Source organism: Anomaloglossus baeobatrachus, chromosome 4 (assembly GCF_048569485.1).
Source record: "Anomaloglossus baeobatrachus isolate aAnoBae1 chromosome 4, aAnoBae1.hap1, whole genome shotgun sequence".
Classification (NCBI taxonomy): Eukaryota; Metazoa; Chordata; class Amphibia; order Anura; family Aromobatidae; genus Anomaloglossus; species Anomaloglossus baeobatrachus.
Genome location: NC_134356.1, coordinates 446,224,603 through 446,251,890, shown reverse-complemented (window position 1 = coordinate 446,251,890; position 27,288 = coordinate 446,224,603). Strand labels below are relative to the sequence as shown.

The window sequence follows — 27,288 nt, the reverse complement described above, 5'->3', positions numbered from 1 at the left end:
TCTTTCCCCCTGCAGATCCCATCCCATTATGGCCTCTTTCCCCCTGCAGATCCCATCCTATTATGGCCTCTTTTCCGCTGCAGATCTTATCCCATTATGGCCTCTTTTCCGCCGCAGATCTTATCCCATTATGGCCTCTTTCCCCTGCAGATCTCATCCCATTATGGCCTCTTTCCCCTGCAGATCTCATCCCATTATGGCCTCTTTTTCCCTGCAGATCTCATCCCATTATGGCCTCTTTTCCCATGCAGATCTCATCCCATTATGGCCTCTTTCCCTTGCAGATCCCATCCCATTATGGCCTCTTTCCCCCTGCAGATCTCATCCCATTATGGCCTCTTTCCCTTGCAGATCCCATCCCATTATGACCTCTTTCCCCTGCAGATCCCATCCCATTATGGCCTCTTTCCCCTGCAGATCCCATCCCCTTATGGCCTCTTTCCCCAGCAGATCCCATCCCATTATGGCTTCTTTCCCCAGCAGATCACATCCCATGTGCTCCTTTTCCCATATAGCTCCCATCTTATGTGGCCCCTCTCCCCATAAAGCTGCCATCTTAATGCGGCTCCTCTCCCCAAATAGCCACATATAGCTGCCATCTTAATGCGGTTCCTCTCCCCATATAGCCACATATAGCTGCCATCTTATGTGGCCCCTCTCCCCATATAGCCACATATAGCTACCATCTTAATGTGGCCCCTCTCCCCATATAGCCACATATAGCTGCCATCTTAATGTGGCCCCTCTCCCCATATAGCCACATATAGCTGCCATCTTAATGCGGTTCCTCTCCCCATATAGTCACATATAGCTGCCATCTTATGTGGCCCCTCTCCCCATATAGCCACATATAGCTACCATCTTAATGTGGCCCCTCTCCCCATATAGCCACATATAGCTGCCATCTTAATGTGGCCCCTCTCCCCATATAGCCACATATAGCTCCCATCTTATGTGGCCTCTCCCCATATAGCCACATATAGCTGCCATCTTAATGTGGCCCCTCTCCCCATATAGCCACATATAGCTGCCATCTTATGTGGCCCCTCTCCCTGCATCTTCGGCTCACTGAGCGCTTACCTGCTCCAAGCACCAGTGGCCTCTCCTCTATCTTCCGTCCTCCGCAGCTCTCTGCACACTAAGGGTATGTGCGCACTAGGTATTTTTTTCACACTGCGTTTTTTGTGCGTTTTTGGCTGCGTTTTTGCTCACTGATTTTTTATGCGTTTTTTTATCAGTGAACAAACAGTGTTGAAAAAAAAGGTCTGATGTCATTTCCTTCTTCAATATGTTCTTCATTCTCCACTAGTGTATGAAGGAGAGCAGACAGCAGCTGCAGAACCACAAGGCTCAGCATGCTCCATCCAGGACTGTATGCAGGAGTTTTTTGCCCTCCAAAAAAATGACGTGGGCTTCGCCATATTTTTGTATGCTAGCCAGGTACAGCAGGCAGCTATGGGCTGCCCCCGAACCCCAGCTGCCTATTTGTACCAACCAAAAATATAGAGAAGCCCTTTTTTTTTTATTTCATGAATTTCATTAAATAATTAAAAAAAAATGACGTGGGCTTCGCCATATTTTTGAGTCCAGCCAGGTACAACTAGGCAGCTGGGGATTGGAATCCGCAGTGCAGGGTGCCCAAGCTTTCTGGGCACCCCCTCTGCGAATTGCAGTCCGCAGCCACCCCAGAAAATGGCGCTTTCATAGAAGCGCCATCTTCTGGCGCTGTATCCAACTCTTCCAGCTGCCCTGATGTCGGGTGGCTCGCTGGGTAATAATGGGGTTAGAGCTAGCTGTATATTATCAGCTGGCCCTAAGCCTGAAATTCATGGTGTTACGCCAATATTAGACATGGCCACCATGAATTTCTAGTAAAGATTAAAAAAAAAACACAACACACAGAAAAATATTTTTATTAGAAATAAAACACAACACAATTAGTGACTCCATCTTTATTGAAATAAAGAACCCCCTCCGCAGTAATCCTGGGTCAAGGATCCCGCGCCGTCCAATCCAGATCCAATATCATCTGATCGGTTTGCTGGAAGGCACAGCGATCAGATGATGTATCAGGTTCAAGGCCTGAATCACATCACACAGCAGCTGATTGTATAAAAGCAGTTTATACAATCAGCTGATGCATCAGTGCAAAAAAAAAGAAAAAACCCCACACAAAAAAGAAAAAACCCCCACGGTCAGACCGATCAATGCAGGACCCGGCTGTAATCAGCTGATAAAGCCGCCTGACGGCATCAGCTGATAGTTTAGCCGGCCGGGTAGTAAAAAGCCGGCGTCACCGCTGTCAGTATCACTGTCAGCTGATTCCATCAGGTGACCGCATCAGGTGATCAGCGCCAGGTCCTGCAGCTATCGGAGGTGTCCCGGCCGTCTGCACACAGCTGGAGCCGCGGTACCGGGAGCGGACATGGCACCGGGAGGCTGCAGACAGGTGATTATGAGGGGCACCTGCTCACTCCCCGGGACCCCGCACCCCCTCTCCGGGGCCCCCGTACACCCTTCCTGGGCCCCTGCACTCCCCCCCCGGGGCCCCTGCTCGCTCTCCGGGCCCCCCACCCCCCCCCTGGGGCCCCTGCTTGCTCTCCGGGCCCCCGCACCCCCCCCCCGGGGCCCCTGCTCGCTCTCCGGTCCCCCGCACCCCCCCCGGGGCCCCTGCTCGCTCTCCGGGCCCCGGCACCCCCCTTGGGGCCCCTGCTCGCTCCCCGGGCCCCCGCACCCTCCCCTGGGGCCCCCGCATTCTATACTCACATGCTGCTGCAGCCAGTGGGGTGACGCCGGTCCGTCCTCCGCAGCGCGCAGCTGTCACTGTCAGTGAGTGGAAACATTCCTGATCAGCGTTTTGGATGCATTTTTGACAATGAAATCCCACTCACTTCCATTCACTGACAGCAAGCAGACGTGTTGGGGAATGTTTCCATTCAATGACAGCAAGCAGAGATGATGGGGAATGTTTCTATTTATTGACAGCAAGCAGAGATGATGGGGGATGTTTCTATTTATTGACAGCAAGCAGAGCATAGAGCATGGCTGGCTGCGAGACAGAGCCGCGCAATCAGAATGAACTCGGATGAACTTCACCCGACTTCATTGCCATCGCGCAGCTCTGTCTGTGTGCCGCGGCCTGATTTGCGATCACAGATGAAGGACTCACCGGTGACCGCAAATCCCCTGAGTGACTGAAGTAAGCCGCGCGATCAGCGGTGCCATCACTCAGGTGACCCGCGGCCAGCTGCAGTCCTCCACCTGAGAGCTGTGGCAGCGGGTCACCTGAGTAACGGCACTGTATTGTACGGCCACTCTTGTCAGCTTCATGTAGGAGAGCTGGATGCGTCGTGGGACCTCGTGAGGATTATGTCGGACCTGGAGGAGTATTTGGGGATTTTAATAAAGTGGTGAAAGAAGGTGTTTTTTTCATCTTTTATTCCAAATAAAGGATTTTTTTGGATGTATATGTTTATTTACTTTCACTTACAGGTTAATCATTGGGGGTGTCTCATAAACACCTGCCATGATTAACCTAGGACTTAGTGGCAGCTATGGGCTGCCATTAACTCCTTATTACCCCGATTGCCACCGCACCAGGGCAATTCGGGTTGAGCCTGGTAGAGTTCCGGGACTGTCGCATCTAATGGATGCAGCAATTCCGGCCGGCTGCTGGCTGATATTTTTAGGCTGGGTGGCTCCCCATAACGTGGGGCTCCCCATCCTGAGAATACCAGCCTTCAGCCATGTGACTTTATCGTGGCTGGTATCAAAATTTAGGGGGACCGCACACCGTTATTTTTTAATTATTTATTTATTTTACTGCACTATATAGACCCGCCCACTGGCGGCTGTGATTGGTTGCAGTGAGACAGCGTCACTCAGCGTGGGGGCACGTCTGAATGCAACCAATCATAGGTGCCGGTGGGCGGGGGAAGCAGGGAATATGAGATGGAATAATGAGCGGCCGGCATTTTCAAAAGCTGTAGAAGCCGCCAGAGTAGTGTGACAGCTGTGCAATGCTGCGCCGAAGATTGTTCAGTGATCGGTGAGTATGAGAGAGAAGGGAAGAGGGAGAGACCAACAGTCAGAGAGAGAGACCGAAAGACCTGCCTTCTGTTTGTCAAGAAAGCGATTACTTTGGTTTGAGAGCTGTTCTGGCGACTAAGTAAACGCCACGTACTGCTCTAAGCACGTTATTCCAGGACAACTGAAATGCAGTCAGGCACCTTCTACAGGCTGTGCCCATACTGTTTCTGCCTTCTCCCATCCACTTCAGCCTTTTCCTCAGTCACCACAGCTTGCTGTTAGGTCCTACGTGAAATTATTTGAGTTTCCCATAGACTTACATTGCGTATCGAATATTCGCGAATAGTCGAATAGTGCCGACCTATTTGTTGGATATTCGTCGAAGTGGATATTTTGGTATTTGATCATCCCTAATAATAACCCTTAACTTGTGAAACAGCACATTACTTTATTAACATAGCCATGTATAACGTAATCTTACAAGTTATGAATTATTACATACGTACAGGATCATAACTAATAACAGTACAATAATAAATCACCAGAACCACAAGCAGTACAGAAAGACAGCATAATAACACTCATCAGTACAGAAATACATCACCAGAACCATCAGTATTACAGTAATTCACCATCAGAACATCAAGCAGTACAGAAATTCATCATTAGAAGCTCCAGCAGTACAAATATTCATCATCATAATCACCAGCAGTAGAGAGATACATCCATATAACCCCCCCTTATTAACCCCAACATGTGATCCAAAAGGTAACCAGCAGGCTAGCAGAAATTAACTTCTGCTGGCCCGATAACTAATGAGTAGACAGCTGGTTGACGCCCAATTCTGCTTGTGCAACTCAGACCACCAGAGAACGCATATAGTGTGGAGCATGGGTCCCCAATTCCAGTCATCAAGGGCCGCCAACAGTGCAGGTTTTCAGGACTTCCTTAGTATTGCACAGGTGATAATTTAATCACCTGCACAGTTGATGATTCCAACACCCATGCAATGCTAAGGAAATCCTGAAAACATGCACTGTTGGCGGCCCTCGAGGACTGGAGTTGGGGAACCCTGGTGTGGAGTGTCAGAGTCTGTAGTCTGAACAGCCTCTAAAGCCACCATGTCCATGACACTTGGTGAGTTTAGAGCCAAACACCGTGTGACATACATAGGAACATACCCTTAGATGACTTGCACCCATTGAGTATTTAGTGAGTTTTTTACCTCAGTATTTATAAGCCAAAACGAGGAGTGAAACAATTAGAGGAAAAGTATACAGTGGCATGTAAAAGTTTGGGCACCCCTGGTCAAAATTACAGTAATGGTGAACAGTTAAGCAAGTTAAAGATGAAATCATCTCTAAAAGGCATAGACTTAAACATGACACATTTCCTTTGTATTTTAGGTAAAAATATACAGATATATTTTCATATTTACCTTTTAAAAATTACAAAAAGCAAAACGGGCTGATGAAAAAGTTTGGGCACAATTGGAGATTTGTGTGCTCAGATAACTTTGACCAAAATTTCAGACCTTAATTAGCCTGTTAGCATTATATCTTGTTCACTATCACCATTAGGAAAGGCCAGTTGATGCAAATTTCACAGCTTTATAAAAACCCAGGCTCCGTTCACCTTGTGCCAAAAACACAGCAGCCATAGGTTCTTCTAAGCAGCTGCCTAAAACTATGAAAATGAAAATAATAGAAGCCCACAAAGCAGAAGAAGATTATAAGACAATAGCAAAGTGTTTTCAAGATGCCCTATCCTCAGTTGGAAATGTAATTAAGAAATAGCAGTCAACAGGAATAGTGGAGGTCAAGATAAGGTCTGGAAGACCAAGCAAAACTTCAGTGAAAACAGATCATAGGATTGTTAGAGAGGCAAATCAGAAACTCCGCTTGACTGTAAAAGACCTTCAGAAATATTTAGTAGACTCTGGAGTTGTGGTACAGTGTTCTAGTGTTCAGAAACACCTACATATATATGGACATCCTCTAAGAGTCATCAGAAGAAAACTTCTCCTGCATCATCACAATAAAATTCAGTTAGAAGTATGCAAAAGAACATCTAAACAAGCCTGATTCATTTTGAAAACAAGTCCTGTGGACCGATGAGGTTAAAATAGAACTGAAGTCAATAGAACTGAGGACAATAATCATTGGCACATGTGGAGATAAAAAGGCACGAAATTTCAGGAAAAGAACATGTCGACAACCTTTAAGCATGGGGGTGGATCAATCATGCTTTGGGGTTGTGTAGCAGCCTGTGGCACAGGGAATATTTCACTGGTAGAGGAAATAATGGATTCAGTTAAATTTATACAAATTCTTGATGCACCATCTGTGAAAAAGCTGAAATTGAAAAAAGGATGTCTTCTACTAATAATTCTAAACACAAGTCAAAATCCCCAATAGACTACCTCAAAAGGTGCAAGCTGAAAGTTTTACAATGGCCCTCACAGTCCCCTGATCTGAACATCATTGAAAATCTGTGGCTAGATCTCAAAAGAGAAGTGCATGCAAGATAACCCAGGGATCTCACAGAACTGGAAGACTTTTCCAAGGAACAATGGATGAAAATCCCTTAAACAAGAAATGTAAGACTCTTGACTGGCTACAAAAAGCTTTTACAAGCTGTGCAACTTGCCAAAAGAGGGTTCTTCTAGGTACTAACCATGCAGGGTGGCCAAATTTGGATCTGCCTATTTTCCTTTTTTGTTAATTTTAAAATGTAAAAGATGAAAATATATTTTTTTTGCCTAAAATACAAAAGAAATGTGTCATCTTTAACTTTATGCCTTTTACAGATCATTTCATCTTCAACTTGCTTAACTGATCACAATAGCAGTAATTTTTACAACTTGTGTCCAAAATTTTACATGCCACTGTAATACGGGCATCACACGAGACGATCTATCATGCGATATGTCGTCGGGGGTCACGGTTTTCGTGACGCACATCCGGCATAGTTTGCGACGTTGTTTCGTGTGACACCGACGAGCGTCTCAGAACGATCGCAAATCGGTTACAAATCGTGTATCGTTTACACGTCGTTTATTTTTAAACAATCATTTATTTTTCTTTGCGCTGGTTGTTCATCGTACCTGGGGTAGCACACATCGCTCTGTGTGACACCCCGGGAACAATGAACTGCAGCTTACCTGCGGCTGTCGGCAATGCTAAAGGAAGAAGGTGGGTGGGATGTTTACGTCCCTCTCATCTCCGCCCCTCCGCTTCTATTGACCGGCGGCTGTGTGACGTCGTTGTGACGCCGAACGTCCCACCCCCTTCAGGAAGTGGATGTTCGCCGCCCACAGCGTCGTCGCTCAGCAGGTAAGTACGTATGACGGGGGTTTAACGACTTTGTGCGACACGGGCAGCGATTTGCCCATGACGCACAAACGATGGGGGCGGATACGATCGCTCGTGCGATCGCACGATAGACCGTATCATGTGACGCCCGCATAAGGCCATGTGCACATGTTGAGCATTTGGTGAGTGTTTTGCCTCACTACTTGTAAACCAAAACCAAGAGTCGAACAGAAGAAACAAAACATGTTACCACTTCTGTATTTATCACCCACTCCAGGTTTTGGATTACAAATACGGAGTTAAAAAACTCAAATACTTAACATGTGCATGTGGCTAAAGCCTGGACCATTTCTGCATTTTTTACCCACTCCTTGTTACCTACTCCTGCTTTTGGCTTAGAAATACAAAGGTAAAAAACAAAACCAAATACTCAACGTGTACATGTGGCTATACACTAAAAAAATGTTTCCTCCTCCGCTCAAAAAAAGGAAGGCTTTAAATTTGGCATATGTGCCTTTCATGCTTATTGGAAACATTTTGTGGTCTTATCCATATTTACATTTACCTCTTCTTTTTTACTTAGTATTTTATATTATTGTCTGGAACTAATTATATGTATTTTCCGACTTCATTATCAGGGGAACACGTATCAATATCATTGCATAAACAAGGTTATATAATTTTAGATGTTAAAAGGACCGGACTACAGACAGTAGTGATTTACCTTCACTACAAATTGAAGTGCAGTAAGGATGGACACAGCGTGAGAATGGTACCTGATGTTAAAGAGGTGTGGATGGTGGGGGTAGTGATGTACTAAGAAACAGGGACCCCTGCTGAATGTCCATGACAACCACCAAGATACCAGAAAATTGCTCAGCCAGTTACCGGCACCTATCACTACTTGTGAATTGGAATTGAAATGGGTTATGTAGGTATTGAGAAAAATCATCAGTGAGGCTAACAAGACGCAGCATATTTAGCGGTTGTGGTTGGTAGACTTGGGACTTGCTTTTTTGCTTTTTTTTTTTTTTTTAATATAGAACAATATGCTAATTATGTGAATTGAATGGCATTTTGAAGCATTTTTCTCTGCTGACACAGTAAATGGCTGAAAATATATTTCAATAAATATTCAATAGAGAGGGTTCGTGGATTGTTTGTTGTCCTTTTTCTCTTTTTTTTTCATTTTCTCCGGGACTCGTCAATATGACAACTAAATATGAAGATCTGCTTATCAGTAATTTATGTCTATTAGTACTTTGCCGTATTATAAAGAATGAAACATGAGTGAGACAGAAGCAACAGTAAAGGGTACGTTAGTTGTAGAAAGAAAACAGACTGTTCAAAGGCCGAGGCGAAATTGCGAATAGCACCGCTATCAAAGCGTTTTTATAAGGAAAATAGTCCAGGGAAATATCCATGCTTTCTTTAGCATACTAAAATCAACAAAGAATCCAAGACCGGACCTATGTACTACTTTCAGAATTGATATTGCAAAAAAACAAAAAAAAAACAACGAATGGAAAAACATTTAGTAACCTGGCGATTACTGAAATGCAATGGAACAACAACCTGAATATACAGTACAGTATATGGAGCCTGCTTAGCAGACAGAGGTGATATAACGGTGTTAAGGGTGCTTTACACTAGACGATCTATCGTGCGATAGATCGTCGGGGTCATGGTTTTTGTGACGCACATCTGGCATCGTTTGCAACGTCGGGCTGTGGGACACCTCCGAGCGACGCAGTATCACTCACAAATCGTGAGTCGTGTACTCGTCGCTCGGTTTTATAATCTCATTAAATTAAGATGGCGCCAGTTGCTCATCGTTCCCCGGGTAGCAGCTTACCTCCGTCCCGCGCCACCTGCCGGCTATGCGGAAGGAAGGAGGTGGGTGGGATGTTTACATCCCGCTCATCTCCGACTCTCCGCTTCTATTGGCTGGCGGCTGTCTGACGTCGCTTTGACGCCGAACGTCCCTCCCACTTCTAAAAATGTGGACGTTCGTCGCCAACAGCGAGTTTGTACGTCACGGGCAGCGATTTGCCCATGACGCAAAATCGACGGGGGCGGGTACGATCGATTGTGAAATCGCACAATCGGTCGTCCCGTGTAAAGCAGGCTTTAGGCCTCATCCAGTGTGCTTGTAGTTATAAGGGATCGGATCCGGACTTCGTTCTCAACCCGCCGGACCCGGATTTTTCACTATCCGCTCAACTCTAGTGGTGAGGGCTCCAGTGCCGGCAATGGTGTAACATGGCGCGAGGCAGTAGCGATGGGTAAGATACTCATCTCTTATACCATTACATGAAGATGGGGGTCCTGGCTGGGTGGGTAGACTCATGCTATGGAAGAGCTCTAAGCTCTTGCAGGCCGCACAATGGTAATTACTTTGGTTGGCCAGGACCAGATGTTGAACAGTTCAATGAGAACTCAAAAATAAACTTTTTACTGAAAGATAACTTGCTGAGGATTATGTACAGGGGATAGAGGGTAAAGCACTTAAAGAATATTTCCTTCATAATAGAAAGCATTTCCACACACAGTTCCTTTCTCTTAACTCACTTAAAGGGAACCTGTCATGTTATTTTTTATATTAAACTGCCCCAATGTGTTTAAATGATGCAATGTGCATGTTACCAAATTACACGCCGTGTTTACCACACATCATAAAACTTTGATAAGCTGCCAACTACCCCTGATGATTCTTGGCAGCAATAATATACAGAGCACAAGCACTTAATTCACTATAGTTTGCCAAATTGCATTGTATAAAAGGGACTCCTAATGGATGGACTATGTCAACCATATAGTTTGCTGACATGAGTGTGAGGGTATGGTTCCACTTGCATTTTGCACGGATGAGTGGAATCCCATAAAACATCGGATTGCTCTCACTCTAGTGCAAAACTACGGGGAAGTGTCTATCTGCGATTGATTTCTCGTGCCATATCAGCATGAAAAAAGAATCGCAGCATGCTGCGTTTGGCAGCGATTCTCGGCTCACACACTCCCAAACAATTCTATGGGAGCGTGTGAAACATCACACTGCACCCGCATGTCATCTGACCGCAGTGCGATGTACACAGAGACAGACCGCGGAGGAGATGGGGAGAAAGTGCTCCCTCCCTCTTCTCTGCAGCTGTGATCCGATCGCAAGATGCTTTTGTTTTTTTCTTTTCTTATTGGACTTGAACACCTGTAAATCGATCCATAATACTATACAAAACACCTTCAAAAACAGACACACCCAAAACAATCGCTTAAACGGAACCTGACAGCTAATACATGCTGCCCGATCCTTGAGCAGCATACATCAGACACTTGTTGCAGGATCATAGCCATATACTGTATTTTTACCACTGAATGAAACACTGTGAGTCCTGACGGCTTCTCCTCGACCGCTGCCCTGCCATGTCTCTTTTAATAGATTCATGCAGGAAAAAACCTGTCAGTCACTGGCAACAGTCAGAGAGAAGCCGCCGGGGACCCACTTGTCTGACTAGTTGGACAGCTCGGTCGCCGGTGGTGTCTTTCTCTAAAACATCACAATGTTTCCGAGTTAAGGCCCTGTCACACACAGAGATAGATCTGTGGCAGATCTGTGGTAGATCTGTGGTTACAGTGAAATTGTGGACAATCAGTGCCAGGTTTGTGGCTGTGTACAAATGGAACAATATGTCCATGATTTCACTGCAACCACAGATCTGCCAAAGATTTATCTCTGTGTGTGACGGGGCCTTTAAACATATGTGGCTGCAATCATGCGGTCAGTGTGTGATACATGCTGTTTGCAGAATATGTATCAGTTGTCAGGTTCCCTTTAACATGACCATTGAGGAAGGATTCTCCAGTCGTGCTGTATGTGTGTTACCCACCAATACCATCTGTAAATAATACACGAACTGCATGTGACTTGGTTTAAAATTGGCCACAGCAGCCTTTATTACCTATTATTTACATACTAACACAAGGGGGCGCCGTCCAACGGGCGACCCCAACAAATAACAATAGGTAACACAGTAACCAATACAGTAAATATACAACCCTGAGTAGGCCCAGTCCAGGAACCACTTCTCACCCCAGTATCCCTGGCCGCAACACACCGACCCAGAGATGAGGTATTAATCACCTACGGATTAACCCCCCAACTTTGCAGAACCCCGTGCCTGCAACATCCCGGAACCTGGAGCCACCATACCAAGATGGTGACTCTCTGTCCAGTTACCATTGCCTTCAACCGCCTCTGGACCAGACCTACCCCCCGCTGCTGTGACAAAGAAACAACCCAGACCAAATTCCCCTTGGCATTATACACAAGGGAGGGAGGGCGGGGATCGTTCCATATCCGGAAGTCAGAGAGAGGGGGTAAGTCAAAGTCCTTTACTTACACCCCTCAACTGTCCCACCTCTTCCTCCAGGGAACTCCTCCTACCCACCAATCCCTCTATTCTGCCTTATAAACAAACCATTCCTGTTTCCATTAACCCCATCACTCCTTCCCTTCCCTCTAGTCATGTCGCCCCTCCACCCTATGGGTTCCATGGCTTTCTAAACCCAAACCACAATAATTTTCAACTGGATTCAGGACAAGCCAAGATTCACTCAAAAAGACACTTCAGCTAAATGCTAGGGGTTCCTGAAGCGGTTTCCAAACTTTGTCAATTTCAGCCAAGTGAGAAAATGTTGTGTGAACATGCTCTTACATGCAATAATGAAAACCTGGGACTGAATGATGACTTAATTGTTAGGATACATCCACAAGGGACAGAAAATACTGCAGATTCCTCAGGGAAGTATTGTACCAGCATCTCATGTGGATGAGATTTGTTGCATAAGGCTGAACTCACACTAGCGTATGGCATCCGATACGAGAGCATCGGATGCAATACGCTAATGACCCCTGGCTCAGGCTTTGGTGTGAGTGTGAGCCGAGTGTCATGCGACTGTGACCCGATCTTACAATCAGGTCACAGTTGTGAAGCTGAGTTCGGGCGCTGCAGAGGAGAGGGAGAGCTTAATCCACCCATCTCCTCCATTGTCAGCCTGTGCGTATATCGCACTGCACTGGGATAACATCCGAGTGCAGTCCGATGTATCTCTCACACCCATTCACTTGAATGGGTGCGAGGGATACGGCTCTAGCAGATAATCGCAGCATGTTCCCGCTTTTCTCGCATCCAGAATCTGGATGTGAGAAAAGCTGACTAACTGCTCTCCCTCATTGACTAGCATTGGTCAGAGATTTTCTCGCATTGCACTCTTCTGTTTTTCACGCTCGTGTGAGCGTACCCTAATTCACATATATTGTCTTGTGGGGCATATATTAAAAATCGGAAACATGCCAATTTCTGTAGTGGGCTTTACTGCAGATTTCATCCCTTTCAATGTATAAGAGTAATGCCGGCTTCACACGGGACGATCTATCGTGCGATCGCACGAGGAATCGTACTCGCCCCCGTCGTTTGTGCGTCACAGGCAATTAGTTGCCCGTGGCGCACAATGTCGTTAACCCCCGTCACATGCACTTACCTCCCGAGCGACGTCACTGTGGGCGGCGAACATCCTCTTCCTGAAGGGGGAGGGACTTTCGGCGTCACAGCAAAGTCACACGGCAGCCGGCCAATAGCAGCGGAGGGGCGGAGATGAGCGGGATGTAACATCCCGCCCACCTCCTTCCTTCTGCATTGCCGGCGGGATGCAGGTAAGCTGTGTTCGTCGTTCTCGGGGTGTCACACGGAGCGACGTGTGCTGCCACGGGAACGATGAACAACCGGAGCACAGAAGGAGGACCGACATTGTGAAAATGAACGACGTGTCAACGAGCAACGATAAGGTGAGTATTTTTGCTCGTTCACAGTCGTTCGGAGGTGTCACATGGTACGATATCTCTGATGATGTCGGATGTGCGTCACTAACGACGTGACCCCGATGACTTATCGCACGATATATCGTACCGTGTGACGCATAAATCCAAAGACACATCTAAATATTCCCAATCTTTTTGAGTCCTGTGGTGTCTTATCCTTATTGTTTTATTGTTCTCCATCGATCTATTAAAAGCAAAGGGAATATGTAGGTGTAGTATGAATGGGTCACATCAATGCTTTGGTGCTATATTATTTGCAGTTCATGTTGCACAATTATAACTATTAGAAATTAAGAATAAGGATTGTTATAAAATAAATGTTCACTTAGTCCTATTGTGCTAAATGTTTGCCTGCCCAAAGCTGTGCTTTATGCTTCAAGGGAGCACTAACACTCATGAAACAGCTGGCATAGCAATTTTCATGCCCCACGCGGCACAGCCCGTCACCCACAATTATTAGAGGACAGGTATAATGCAGTAAATGATGCATATATTCTGCCAGCAGGACTATTAGTGAATGTATGCTTCCAGGGAAAATGACTGATGGGTGTCTTGCATCTGCATAAGGAGGGGGATAATAGAACTCATGAGGAATTCAATTATGAAAAACAAATAGAGCGACGGGTTAAATAAAGCTTGGTAAGGGTTAAGGACTCTTCAATGGATGTTCCAAAATGCGCAAAAAAATGCATTTAACGAGGCGGAAATGTGAAAATTAGGTACGTGTAAGTATCTCAAGTAAAAGCTTTAGCCATAGTGTAGGAGGATGCATGATTCTACGAGATGGAAAAATCCCAATTTGCACCAAAATGATAACAATGGCTCACTTGTCATAAGGCGGCACATCCTAAGTGGCATGTTTGGCACATATTTATGCCACCTAACCATTAAACCATACATTTGGTACGGTTTATGAAACTTATTAGCCAATCCTCAATCTCTCTACACTTAGGGGCACTTTGCACACTACGATATCGCCTGCGACGCCGGATGTGCGCCACTTTCAATTTGACCCCACCGACATCGCACCTGCGATGTCGTAGTGTGCAAAATGCCCCTTAGATGTAAAAGAGCACATACTGAATTTAGTGCCAATGACATACTCTAGTGAATTGGCAGCAGATTTCTGGTACAATGTGATTGGTAAAGCTCATTGTCTGATGGGGTTAATGTAACATGCACCTAGAAATCAGGATAGGACAGGCATTCAGAGGTTAAAAAAACACAATAACTGTAGAATTATAAAATAATTAAGTACATTTACAGAAATTACAGAAAAATGAAAGGCTTTTGAAAATCACCATAAAAAACATTTATCAGAAATATTCAAAGAATAGAGAAATAAAGAAATGTATAAAGTTCTATATTTTATATAAATGTACCCTAAACTCGCACCCATCCAGTATAGTCACATCACCTGATAATTAATCAGATAAAGTCTGCGTTAAGTAACGTCCGGTCACCATGGGAACCAGGCTGATTAATCACATGGGACAGATTTTTGGGACAATGAGTCTATTCAGTTGGACTTCATTCCCCACTTGAAATCCCTTTACACGGACACAACTTAGGTAACATCTAAAGTGGGCTGCAGCGATGCCAAGTTTCCCTCAGACACAGTGTGCCAGGACTCAGGATTGTAAGAGGGCGCAGTGTGTAGTTATATGTCCGCTTCTATCTACAGCAGGAGTTAGTCCAGAATGTATCCTGCACTCGATAAAATCACCTAAAGTAATGGAGATCACTCAAGTCCACCATGAAATGTACCATGTGGGTAAACTAAACGAAGAGAGGCATCATAAATCAATTATAATTAGGTCACTATCATCATTCCAAAGTGAATGATATCAATGTCTTCTAAGTCATCACTAAAGATGTAGCAAAGGTGACCTTGACCCAGATAACACCGAACATTAATATCATGGTACAAAAAAATGCAATTTGGCATCTAAGTTGACATCAGTCAGTGAAGGGGAGGACATAGCATTGGTGCAACCTGGTGCCCAAGAGGTAGGAGGCCACTACCTCCTCCAAAGCAGGTAAAATTGCATACTATGATGAGCTATTGAATGGAAAAGGGTCTATATAGTTCTTACACAGGGACCCTCTTCTGTCTGTGTCAATGGCGTGGGCAATTTTAAATTACAAGTGACAATTATAAAGATTGCGTTGTGAGTTATGATAACCTCTGCCACATCTGTATATTAGGTGGCATTAGGGCTGCTGATGATAATAATGATCTGTAGCTGCATTGTGATGGTGGTGCTGTGACGGGCTCTGTGATAAGGTCACTGTGCTTTCACCATTATAGGGGCATTGTGACTGGCACTGTAATATATGTAGCTTGGTAGACTGTATAAAAGGAGCAATGAGGCTGGCGCCATAATGGGGACACAGTGTGTGGCTCAGCTACAGCATGTGTGCACTCTTTCTGGCCACCGAAACCAACCTCTATCTCAAGAATGCGTTTTACAGCTATGATATAATACAACCGAACCTTCCAAATTGCAGAACGTACAAATAGGCAGAATAGGCAAGGAGATAAGAGAAGGCAATTTGTATGTCTAAACACGGTATAACACTTTACAGAAGATAGCTGCCTTATGATTTGATGTAAGATTTTGCCTTAGTAATTGATAAGTTAGGACGTTTTTACTACAAATCATAGAGCAGGAAATCCAACACTTTACACACCATACACCTCGCCAATAATTATCCTAAATAGTGAAGTGAGTACATTAACATATGTGAACAATAGTCAAGCATTAAGAAAAAAAATAACAGCATCCAACAACCCAATCCCTCCATTAATACCCACAGCAGGACATGACTCAGTTGGTGCCAGCTCAAACTAAACCCCTCTATTTTTATACAGAGCGGAGAAATCTTGCCAGACATCTTTTCAGGCTGTCAGTCATTCTTAAACTCAGCATGGCACATTGCATACAGTATAAGCCTTTATTCTAAGCACTAAATCTAAGCAGAAATGAGATTGCTACTTACCTGCTTGGCATGAGAGGGCTGGCGCACTTTTTGAAGGAGAAGCGTAGGGTAGATGATGCTTAGCAGAAGGAGACAGCAGATCTGTGGCACAGTTGCTAATAAGGTGTAATATCTGTAGAACTGAGAATGAAAGGAGAAGGGAACCATTAGATTTGTTAGTTATGGTGCAGAGATAGGCTTCTTCAGACACTGCGGGTTATTCTTGCCACAAGGCAGTGAAATGAACACCATAAAATCCATGCAAGCTCACCACGAATTACTGCAGCTATGGCACTAGCATATGTGGTGCTCACTAAATCATCTAACCATATCACATCACATTGAAACCAGATGTGTATTTTTGGTTGTGAGGTTCTAGGCTACATGGTAAAAACTGTGGCTCAATGGCTACATAAATATGCAGTAATTCTAAAAATAGCCTTCTGTATTAAATTGACACTAAAGCTACATCCTGAAACAACTGACTAGCTATGACAGCGATCATCTTGAAATATTTGAGATCAAGATCGCTACTAACCTCATATATCTGGTCTGCAAGCTTCTTGTCTAGAGATGAACGGGCCCATGGAAGTTCGGTTGGCGGGTTAAGCTGGACTTTAGATAAAGCTCTTCTCAGGTCCTGCACCTGACCTGAACCCCAATGGAAGTCACTGATTGGGCAGTTCGGCTCTCTGTCCACAAGCATCCAGCCATAGACCGTGAACGACTGGAGGAGGGAGGGCGTTTTTTTTTGGACACACTAATCCGAACACATTGTTTTTGCCCCCAGAACCACATGTGACTTGCACTGGGCCAAGTACTGAGCGTACCTGAGCCCAGCAATGCTCTCTCGAGTGGTTAGCAGACATATAGCCACCAAACTCCGAACTGGAACACTAATCTTTTTTAAGAGTCCGTTATCGCTACAAACCCCAAACTTTACAGTTCAGTTTCACTCATCTCTACTCTTGGTCCCATGCTTATATTTTTTATATCATGGTATAAACAAAGATTTGTTAAAGTGTAATTTTTGTGTGGCACCACCTCTTGTCTACCTGTAGTGTGTTGTCCTTTGTAAACTTTAATTTTTGATGGCCAGAATGTCATTGATCAAAAAAAAAAGAAAATGAAAAACCATCCTTGCTTTATAAAGATATCCATGTGATTATCTTAATTTTTCTTCCTGGAAACAGGAGTAACTGCAGCATCATGAACCCACTTCCTAGCACTAGGAGTCATGCATTTGTCATTGCGAGATTATTCTCTATGTTTAGTCTAAGTATTCTATTAGTAATTTAGAATTCTGCTTACCATAGTTTTCCACTTCAGTCCATTTATCTAGCAATGGTTTATATTCTTTAGTGTCTTACCTGTGGTGTCTGTGGACACTCTGCCTTCTGCCATATTAATGCCCCACAGTGCATCCATGATAAGATGGTGCCAGCTACATAACCAGGGATTTTTTGCACACTGTGACTTGCCAGAAGTGGGAAATACAGTGCAGGGTAATAGAAAAGAGCAAAGATTTTCCATAGTTCTGCAGATACATAATATTATATCGTATGAGAAAATAAAAACACAGAGGCCAACAAAAGTTATAAGAAGAGCATCTGTATTTAATTGCTTCATCAGAATGTTTATCATGCATTAAATAGATGTTCCTGGAAATGAAAACCTGATCACCGTTGCAGTTTGTTATAAAATAACAAATTGTGTTTTACTCCCCCTCCCCCGGTCCAGGCTGAGTCTCTGACACTAGTCCCGGTGTCTGTTCATCAAGTTGTCAGTGGCACAGCTAATAACTGGACTTGGCAGCTCCGAGTGGCTCGTACTATCATCTTGGGCATAGCCATTCAGCTTAGCTGCTCACAGAAGCACTGTCTATATGATGTCAATGCTGCAGAAAATAATAGGCACTGGGAGCAGCATCGGTGATTCATCCTGGACCAGAGGAGGTTGAGTAAAGGACAGTTTGCTATTTTAAAACAAATTACAGCTGGGGAACAAGACTTTTCCAACAGAAATTCCCTTTACTCAGTCTTACACTAATGCATTTATTGATGACTTGTAACCAGGCTTGGACTGGCCCACAGGAGAACTGGAGAATCCACTGGTGGGCCCTTTGAAGTAGTATGGCACTTAGCCCTCCAACATAATCAGTACTTGGCACAGGCACAATATACTTGTATTACTATGTAGTGATAAAGGAAGCATCTCATCATTCATTTTACAAACTACCCAGTATATTATTATATAGAGGCATAGGTAAATTTGTGAATGTAATATTTCTATGCAGTTGATCAGTGGGCCCCCAGAGTCAATGTTACTGGTGGGCCCCCCTGCGCCCCAGTCTGACACTGCAGTGCACATAACATTGATTTATTTCATACAATTTCTGTTTTTGAGAAGAATGTTTAGATCAATTTTTATTCAAAATATGTAGTATACACGTATTAGAAAAGTACACAATAAACAAAATATTCAACCCCCATTGCAAATTAGGTTAATTATCAAAATGTAGCTACATTCTGCTCTTACAATAAACTAATTAAACAAGATTGAATACCTCAACACAACAAATTCAAATTCACAAGCTTCAAAGAATTAAACAAAAAATAGAATTGTGGCAAATTGATTCACTGCAAAAAGTAAGTACTCCAAGTGCCCCGAAAAGACATGTATAACACTCTGAAATCTTTTTGAGCTATATCAAATCTATTTTCTTCTTTTTAATGCAAACACAGCTATTAGTAATATCAAAGTATATGGCGATGTGTAAACGTATTATAATGATTATCTGTAATGTTTAGTCGCTGTATCATGGCTTTCTCTCACTATCTCTAAGCGGTGAGCTGTGATATTCTCTCACTATCCAGATATACCCCAAAATGTCTGCTGTCATCCCTGCCTCAGCTTTTATAGAGGCTCCGGTAGTCCTTCATGATTGGGTGTGCTACACCTAATCATGTGATAGCTGCAAGACATTAGGGGGAAGTCCACTTTCCTGCATCAGAGGTCATTTGTGCCTTCTAAGGGGTACTTTGCACACTACGATATCGCAAGCCGATTGCTGCGATGCCGAGCGCGATAGTCCCTGCCCCCGTCACAGCTGCGATATCTTGTGATAGCTGCCGTAGCGAAAATGAACATGCACTTACCTGCCCTGTGACGTCGCTCTGGCCGGCGAACCGCCTCCTTCCTAAGGGGGCAGGTCGTGCGGCGTCACAACGACGTCACACGGAAGGCGGCCAATAGAAGCAGGGGGGCGGAGATGAGCGGGACGTAAACATCCCGCCCACCTTCTGCCTTCCTCATTGCAGCCGGGACGCAGGTAAGGCAATGTTCCTCGCTCCTGCGGCTTCACACACAGCGATGTGTGCTGCCGCAGGAACGAGGAACAACATCGTAACATCGGTCCTTCCGAAATTATGGAAATGACCGACGCTACACCGATCATACGATTTCGGCGCTTTTGCGCTCGTTAATCGTAGTAAAAAGGATTCACATACTCCGATGTCGACAGCGAGGCCGGATCTGCGTCACTTTCTATTTGACCCCACCGACATCGCACCTGCGATGTCGTAGTGTGCAAAGTACCCCTAAGGCTGATGCAATGTTATGTAATTTGTAAAATGGCAGAACTCATTTTTAAGATTTACACAAATTAAATGATAAATTGTTAGAATTCCCAGGGTTCAGTGAATCCCTAAAATTAAACCGAGGCATATAACATTATTTTTTTCATCTCTAATAAGTGATTTCTCCAGTGCAAAATCCCATTTTTAATTATTAATACTGTCTGAGAATTATACACACCCTTCATGACAAATGTCATTATTACTTAGGAACCGTTTGGCTGTTAGGACGTTCTACTAATGTGATGTATAGCCAGACATCAGCTTCTGGCAGTGCTTCTGAGGAATCTAAGCCCATTCCTCATGTGCAATATCATCCAATAAGCTAATATTATTGCGTTTTCAACAGCAACCACATTCTTAAAATATCCTCACAAATTGGCTCCAAGCCAGGCGACTGTGACAGTCCATTCTTCCATGACTTCTTCTGAAACTGAGCCTTGGTAGACCTTGAGGTATGCTTGGTGTCATTGTCCTGTTTTAGGGGCCAATGACAGTCAATCATCAGCTTCCTCACAGAAAGCATGATATTTTCTTCTAGGATTTCATGAAACTTGATTGAACCTATCTCACCTTCAAAATCTGTAGGTTTCCTGTGCTAGAAGAAGCAAAGCATCCCCAGAGAAGAACACTGCCACCACCATGCTTTACTACAGGCAGTGAGTTATTTTTGGTATATTATTATTATTATTATTTATTATTATATGCTTGCTTTTTCCTCCTTCCAAAATGACACTGACCCATAGGTCCAAATAGTTTTCGTTTTGTTTCATGTTTCACCCAAACAAAACCCCAAAACTTTTTTGGCTTATCTGAATGGTTTTTAAGCAAATTGGTTCCACGTTTTCTTGTAATTTTGCATCAGTAAACTTCATGTCTTAGAGTTTAGATGAATTTAGCATTCAACTTACAGTAGTTAACAATTCTTGCTGAAGGTCTACTGAGCTTGTTTGAGAGTATCTGACCACGTTCTTCTTTCTCCCAGTTCCATAGTGTAACCAGTGTCCCTTTAACTTTAAAATTGTGAACAATGCATCCTACTACATCTCTTGATTTCAATGCTTATTATGAGGAAGAAGTGGGGAATCACTTTTTTGTTCACAAAACGGATTGGACAATCATCTCATTTACAGCAGCACAGATTGAGTTACGTTTGTCAAGTTCCTATCTACTAGATCTCTAAAAACATTCAATTTTCAGAAAATGTCCTGGAAGATTCTGAAGTAGCTGTCACAGTCACCTGACTTGAACGCCACAGTAAATTTTTGTAGCACACAAACATAAGACTATTAGTGAACCATGAGGTATGGACTAAAGTCCAAAAGAAATATTGCCAGATATTGCTATCTGATTAAGCATCACATTTACAGCAGTTCATACCAGTTAAAGACTCATCTACTAAATAAATATTAAAGATGTTTGTTATGAAGGGTTGAATAATACTGAGATTATGGTAAATTGGCTTTTTGTGATGACTTTGGTGAAGCCACTTGTTATATTAGTTGTGTAGAGGTATTTACATTTTTCTTGTTTGATTGGTTTATTAACTAGAAATCGAAGAAAGTCTGTAAATGTTACTAATGATCCTCATTTGCAGTGAGGGTTGAATAATTTTCATTATAACTATATATTGTATTTTACTAACATAATCTACAATTTTCAATCCCAAGAGAGGTAAGCATATTTATATTTATAAAGATGTGGGGGGGGGGGGCGGTGGCAAATGGTATCCATTTTTAAAATAAGGCCAAATTCCTAGATGTTGGAGCCAATTTTGACTGCTACCTCTTCAATCTCCATAATAAAGACAGAAGAAGGCACCTGGGCAAGAACAATATACAGTATAGGCCCTTTGTCGTCCAATAGCTCATCAAAATGTACAATTCCATTTGCTTTGGAGGTAGAAGTGGGCCCCTTTACCTTTTGGGCCCCTAGCAACTGTGCAAGCTGTACCGATGATATGTCTGCCCCTGGACCATCTCAAGGAGACCAGTGTTATGCGATTCCTGGCAAAGTTTGTGAAATTAGATCCTTATTGTGAATACCTTTATAAGACTCATCACTGTTTGGCATGAAGTTGAGAGCAGTAGGGTCCAAAAGCATCCGAACGATTGAAGAAAACAGCAACCCAAAAGCTGCACAGGGGACCCAGTTGTTGCCAGAACCTTCTAGGAGATTCAAAGGGCTATAAAGATAATGGCAAATAAGAAAAACATGATGAACTATGTAGAAGAAAATAGACTGAATGGAGAATTGGTTTATACCAGGGATGAAGATAGTAACAACAAAATACCTTAGAACACCAGGGATGCCCCAACACAAGGAAGTGCACAGTTTCTGCCTTCGAACCAGGAAACTTAGAAGCAGCAATGTACATAGCTAGAAGGAGATATATGGTGCATAATGATAACAATATAATATAAAATCAAGAAAAGTTGATGCCAATATAAAAATTAAATTAAGTTCATATAGAATACTAAATAGTTTTAAAACAAGTATCTTCTAAATATAGTAAATGACATGGAAAAATTCTTAACGCAATCTGTCAGTAGGATCAACCATCCTAAGCCATCTATATGGACCTCTAGGTCATAGGAAGCTGAATACAATTATACCTTGATATTTGCAACAATATTTTAACCCCTTCATGACCGGGCGATTTTCTGTTTTTCGTTTTTGATTTTTGCTCCCCTTCTTCCGAGAGCCATAAATTTTTATTTGTCCGTCAATCTTGTAATATAAGGGCTTGGTTTTTGTGGAATGAATTGTACTTGTAAATGAAACCAGAAGTTTTACCATATAGTGTACTGGAAAATGGCAAAAAAATTCCAATGCAGAAAAATTGCAAAAAAAAAAAGTGCGATTGAATGAATGTTTTTGGGATATGTTACTCACTGTGTTCACTATATGGTATATGGTAAAACTGATGTGTCGGTGTGATGCCTCAGGTGGCTTTGAGTTCGTAAACACCAAATATGTATAGGTTTACTTTCATTTAAGGGGTTCAAAAAAATCAGAAGTTTGTCTAAAAAAGTGGCATACTTTTTGTGCCATTTTCCGTGACCCGTAGCGTTCTCATTTTTTTTATATGGGGCTCACTGATGGCTTGTTTTTGTATCTCAAGGTGCCGTTTTGATCACCTGTTATTGCATTTTGTGATAAATCTGCGACTAGCAAAAAACGTAATTTTGGCATGTAGATTTTTTTTACCACTACGACATTTACCGATCAGATTAATTGATTTTATATTTTGATAGATTGGGTATTTCTGAATGCAGCAATACCAAATGTCTGTATATTATTATTTTTTTTAACCCTTTAATTATCAATGGAGGGAATGGGGGATGATTTGAACTTTTAAGGTTTTTTCTTTTTTTTAAGTTTATTTAAAACATTTTTTACTTTTTTTATTTTACTAATTTCTCTAGGGGGCTATAAGGATCAACAGTCTGATCGCCATTCATTTCTCCTGATCAGAGCAGCATCGCTCTGATCAGGAGAAATGCTCTGTTCTTGTTACAGCTGCTGCTCTGCCAATTGTAACAGGAGTTATCACATGACCCTGTGCTACCATGACAATCATCAGCTCTCCGTGATCGCTAACCGGGGCCTCCAATAGCGGCGAGGTAAGGCGCGTTTCCCGCTGTGGCAGTTTAAATCATGCCGTTTGGATCACAGATCCACCTGCAACTGTGAAGCACACATGTCTACTGTTCAAATTAGCAGACATGTGCGGGTATCACCACCGGCTCACCGCAGCAGCCGGTGTTGATCATCCCTTCATAATGTAGGATGTACCATTACATCCTCGATCGTGAAGGGGTTAATACAGAAAATGTCACATTTTTCTTATATGTAAATGAGCTGTTCTGGGGTATGGACAGGACACCGATTTTCCTGAGAATCTGCCTCCAGAGCTTATTTTAAATCTAAGGGGAGTTACCATTGTGTTATGTGATGACCGCTTTCTGTTCTTCTGATCTCACTGAGGAGCAGTGTGTGACTTTAACTGACACATCCGCAGGTTCCTCTCAGCTTCAGCCTCCATCTCACAGGCAGACAGGGTTACAATACTGTTGCAATAGCTGTGAGAGCTGCAGAAAATGTATTTATAATGAGAGGAAGTTCAGTTTTCTTGTTCTGTGTTAATTACATATCACACTGGTAATACCACCTTTTATTAAAAATAAGCTCTGGAAACAGATACTCTTGCAGCTCAGTGCCCATTGCCTGTAACAGCTCATTTACATTTAAGTAAAACATGGATTTCTTTGGAATAAGAAATCAGATCAAGATAGCATTTCATTCAGCTTCCTATGATCTACATGCCCATATAGACGGCTTTGGAGGTTGATCCTACTGACAGATTCCCTTTAAAGTATAACTGCATTTTTTAAAAAGCTTGACATATCAAAGAGACATGTCAAGAGAAGTGCTAAATGGAAGGAGCAGAAACTGTCAGATGAATGCTGCTATCGTCTGGTAAAACTACAGATTAGACAAAAGGTAGAAAAACTCGCTGATGTTGGATGGATCGACAGACAGTGTGATATATGATATACAGTCATATGAAAAAGTTTGGGCACCACTATTAATGTTAACCTTTTTTCTTTATAACAATTTGGATTTTTGCAACAGCTATTTCAGTTTCATATATCTAATAACTGATGGACTGAGTAATATTTCTGGATTGAAATGAGGTTTATTGTACTAACAGAAAATGTGCAATCCGCATTTAAACAAAATTTGACCGGTGCAAAAGTATGGGCACCCTTATCAATTTTTTGATTTGAACACTCCTAACTACTTTTTACTGACTTACTAAAGCACTAAATTGGTTTTGTAACCTCATTGAGCTTTGAACTTCATAGGCAGGTGTATCCAATCATGAGAAAAGGTATTTAAGGTGGCCACTTGCAAGTTGTTCTCCTATTTGAATCTCCTATGAAGAGTGGCATCATGGGCTCCTCAAAACAACTCTCAAATGATCTGAAAACAAAGATTATTCAACATAGTTGTTCAGGGGAAGGATATAAAAAGTTGTCTCAGAGATTTAAACTGTCAGTTTCCACTGTGAGGAACATAGTAAGGAAATGGAAGAACACAGGTACAGTTCTTGTTAAGCCCAGAAGTGGCAGGCCAAGAAAAATATCAGAAAGGCAGAGAAGAAGAATGGTAAGAACAGTCAAGGACAATCCACAGACCACCTCCAAACACTTGCAGCATCATCTTGCTGCAGATGGTGTCAATGTGCATCGGTTAACAATACAGCGCACTTTGCACAAGGAGAAGCTGTATGGGAGAGTGATGCAAAAGAAGCCGTTTCTGCAAGCACGCCACAAACAGAGTTGCCTGAGGTATGCAAAAGCACATTTGGACAAGCCAGTTACATTTTGGAAGAGGGTCCTGTGGACTGATGAAACAAAGATTGAGTTGTTTGGTCATACAAAAAGGCGTTATGCATGGAGGCAAAACAACACGGCATTCCAAGAAAAGCACTTGCTACCCACAGTAAAATTTGGTGGAGGTTCCATCATGGTTTAAGGTTGTGTGGCCAATGCCGGCACCGGGAATCTTGTTAAAGTTGAGGGTCACATGGATTCAACTCAGTATCAGCAGATTCTTGACAATAATGTGCAAGAATCAGTGACGAAGTTGAAGTTACGCAGGGGATGGATATTTCAGCAAGACAATGATCCAAAACACCGCTCCAAATCTACTCAGGCATTCATGCAGAGGAACAATTACAATGTTCTGGAATGGCCATCCCAGTCCCCAGACCTGAATATCATTGAAAATCTGTGGGATGATGTGAAGCGTGCTGTCCATGCTCGGCGACCATCAAACTTAACTGAACTGGAATTGTTTTGTAAACAGGAATGGTCAAATATACCTTCATCCAGGATCCAGGAACTCATTAAAAGCTACAGGAAGCGACTAGAGGCTGTTATTTTTGCAAAAGGAGGATCTACATCAATATTAATGTCACTTTTATGTTGAGGTGCCCATACTTTTGCACCGGTCAAATTTTGTTTAAATGCGGATTGCACATTTTCTGTTAGTACAATAAACCTCATTTCAATCCAGAAATATTACTCAGTCCATCAGTTATTAGATATATGAAACTGAAATAGCTGTTGCAAAAACCCAAATTGTTATAAAGAAAAAAGGTTAACATTAATAGTGGTGCCCAAACTTTTTCATATGACTGTATATTGAGGCCTCCCAACTTCCCCTGAGAGGTTAGGAGGGAGGAAAGAAGGATACTATGGTTTCATTTTTAGCAGATGATCCTTACGTTTGTCCGGTAAATAAGTCACCATCAGGAAGTCTTACAGTAAATTGCAAAGAGAGCACAGGAGCACTCAGTAAGCCGAGCATGCCCGTGATTAAGAAAATCAGGAGATCCGGCTGTTGGGCAAGCTATCGTTCAGCCAACAGTTATACAATGTATATGGCCAGAATTAAAACAGACTTAATAGAAAGTATAAAGCTGGAACCTCAACCCTGGTTGTGGTTGAGGCCGGCATGACTATGGGTTGGAGGGAAGTGACATTAGTGCAAGTGGTGGGGACAGGCTAATTATAAAGGGTTTATATAGGGTAGTTTGGGGGTGGAGTAATCATTAGCCTGCACTCTACACAGGGTTCAGTCCTGCCCACCCTCCCTACTTGGAGGATCAGGGTCATGGTGGCTTTTGGCAATTGGAGGGTTATCGAAGGTGGCTATAAGTTGACCTTGGGGATTCAATAAGATATGAATCCCTTAATTGTGTTAAGGTTGGATGGTGGTCTGGTGATATTGGGGGACCGGCAGCAATGGAATGTCGGCTTCCCCTTAGTTGGTTATTGGAATACAATCCCCCCTTTTGTTATGGTTCCCCTAGCTGTGAGGTTACGGCTGGGAGTAAGTATAGTTCTGGGAGTGTGGGGGGTGTTCTTCTTGTTAATCACTAGGTTTTAGAGCATCAAGGACCTCACCAATCTTGTTGACGGAAGGGGGTTCTTCACAAGGGAATAGAGCTCAAGTCACTGACTCATCGACAATACCAGAGTCAAGAGTCCTTTCTCAATGTCAGGAGGAGTGGAGTACTTCTGCTGTATAGTTATAGCAATATGTGGAGGCCTCAGCACCTGTAGCCCAATTGATCAAAACTTCTGACATGTATCTGTGCTGTGTATTGTGCATTTACACTTATACTCTGGGTCTCTAATGAAATGTTCTTGCTATTAGACTAATAAAGATAAGGAAATAAGCTTTACTTTTTGCAGTCCCTCTGTACTGTTGTGTAATACTCTATGTATAAAGTATGTATGCATTATCACATTTACAGTTCAGACAGTATTATTTTAAAGGGAGTCTGTCACTGCCACGCCACTGACAGCTTTCTGTGTACACTGTGCATAAGACGAAAGCTGTCAATCAATGCTGGTGGTGTGGCTGTACGGAACTT

At 43.0% G+C, this 27,288-nt stretch overlaps 1 protein-coding gene across 2 annotated transcripts in view; it reads right to left on the bottom strand.

The window, feature by feature from the left end:
• Positions 1–27,288, bottom strand: part of STRA6 (signaling receptor and transporter of retinol STRA6) — a 155,708-nt gene that overhangs the window by 118,032 nt on the left and 10,388 nt on the right. For both annotated transcript variants that reach the window (XM_075345559.1, XM_075345558.1), the window contains exons 4-7: positions 22,129–22,214; positions 21,881–22,020; positions 17,571–17,737; positions 16,222–16,341 (exon numbers count right to left, since the gene is read on the bottom strand). In XM_075345559.1, the coding sequence (XP_075201674.1) occupies positions 16,222–16,341; positions 17,571–17,737; positions 21,881–22,020; positions 22,129–22,214 (513 nt within the window). The remainder of the gene's footprint in view (positions 1–16,221; positions 16,342–17,570; positions 17,738–21,880; positions 22,021–22,128; positions 22,215–27,288) is intronic.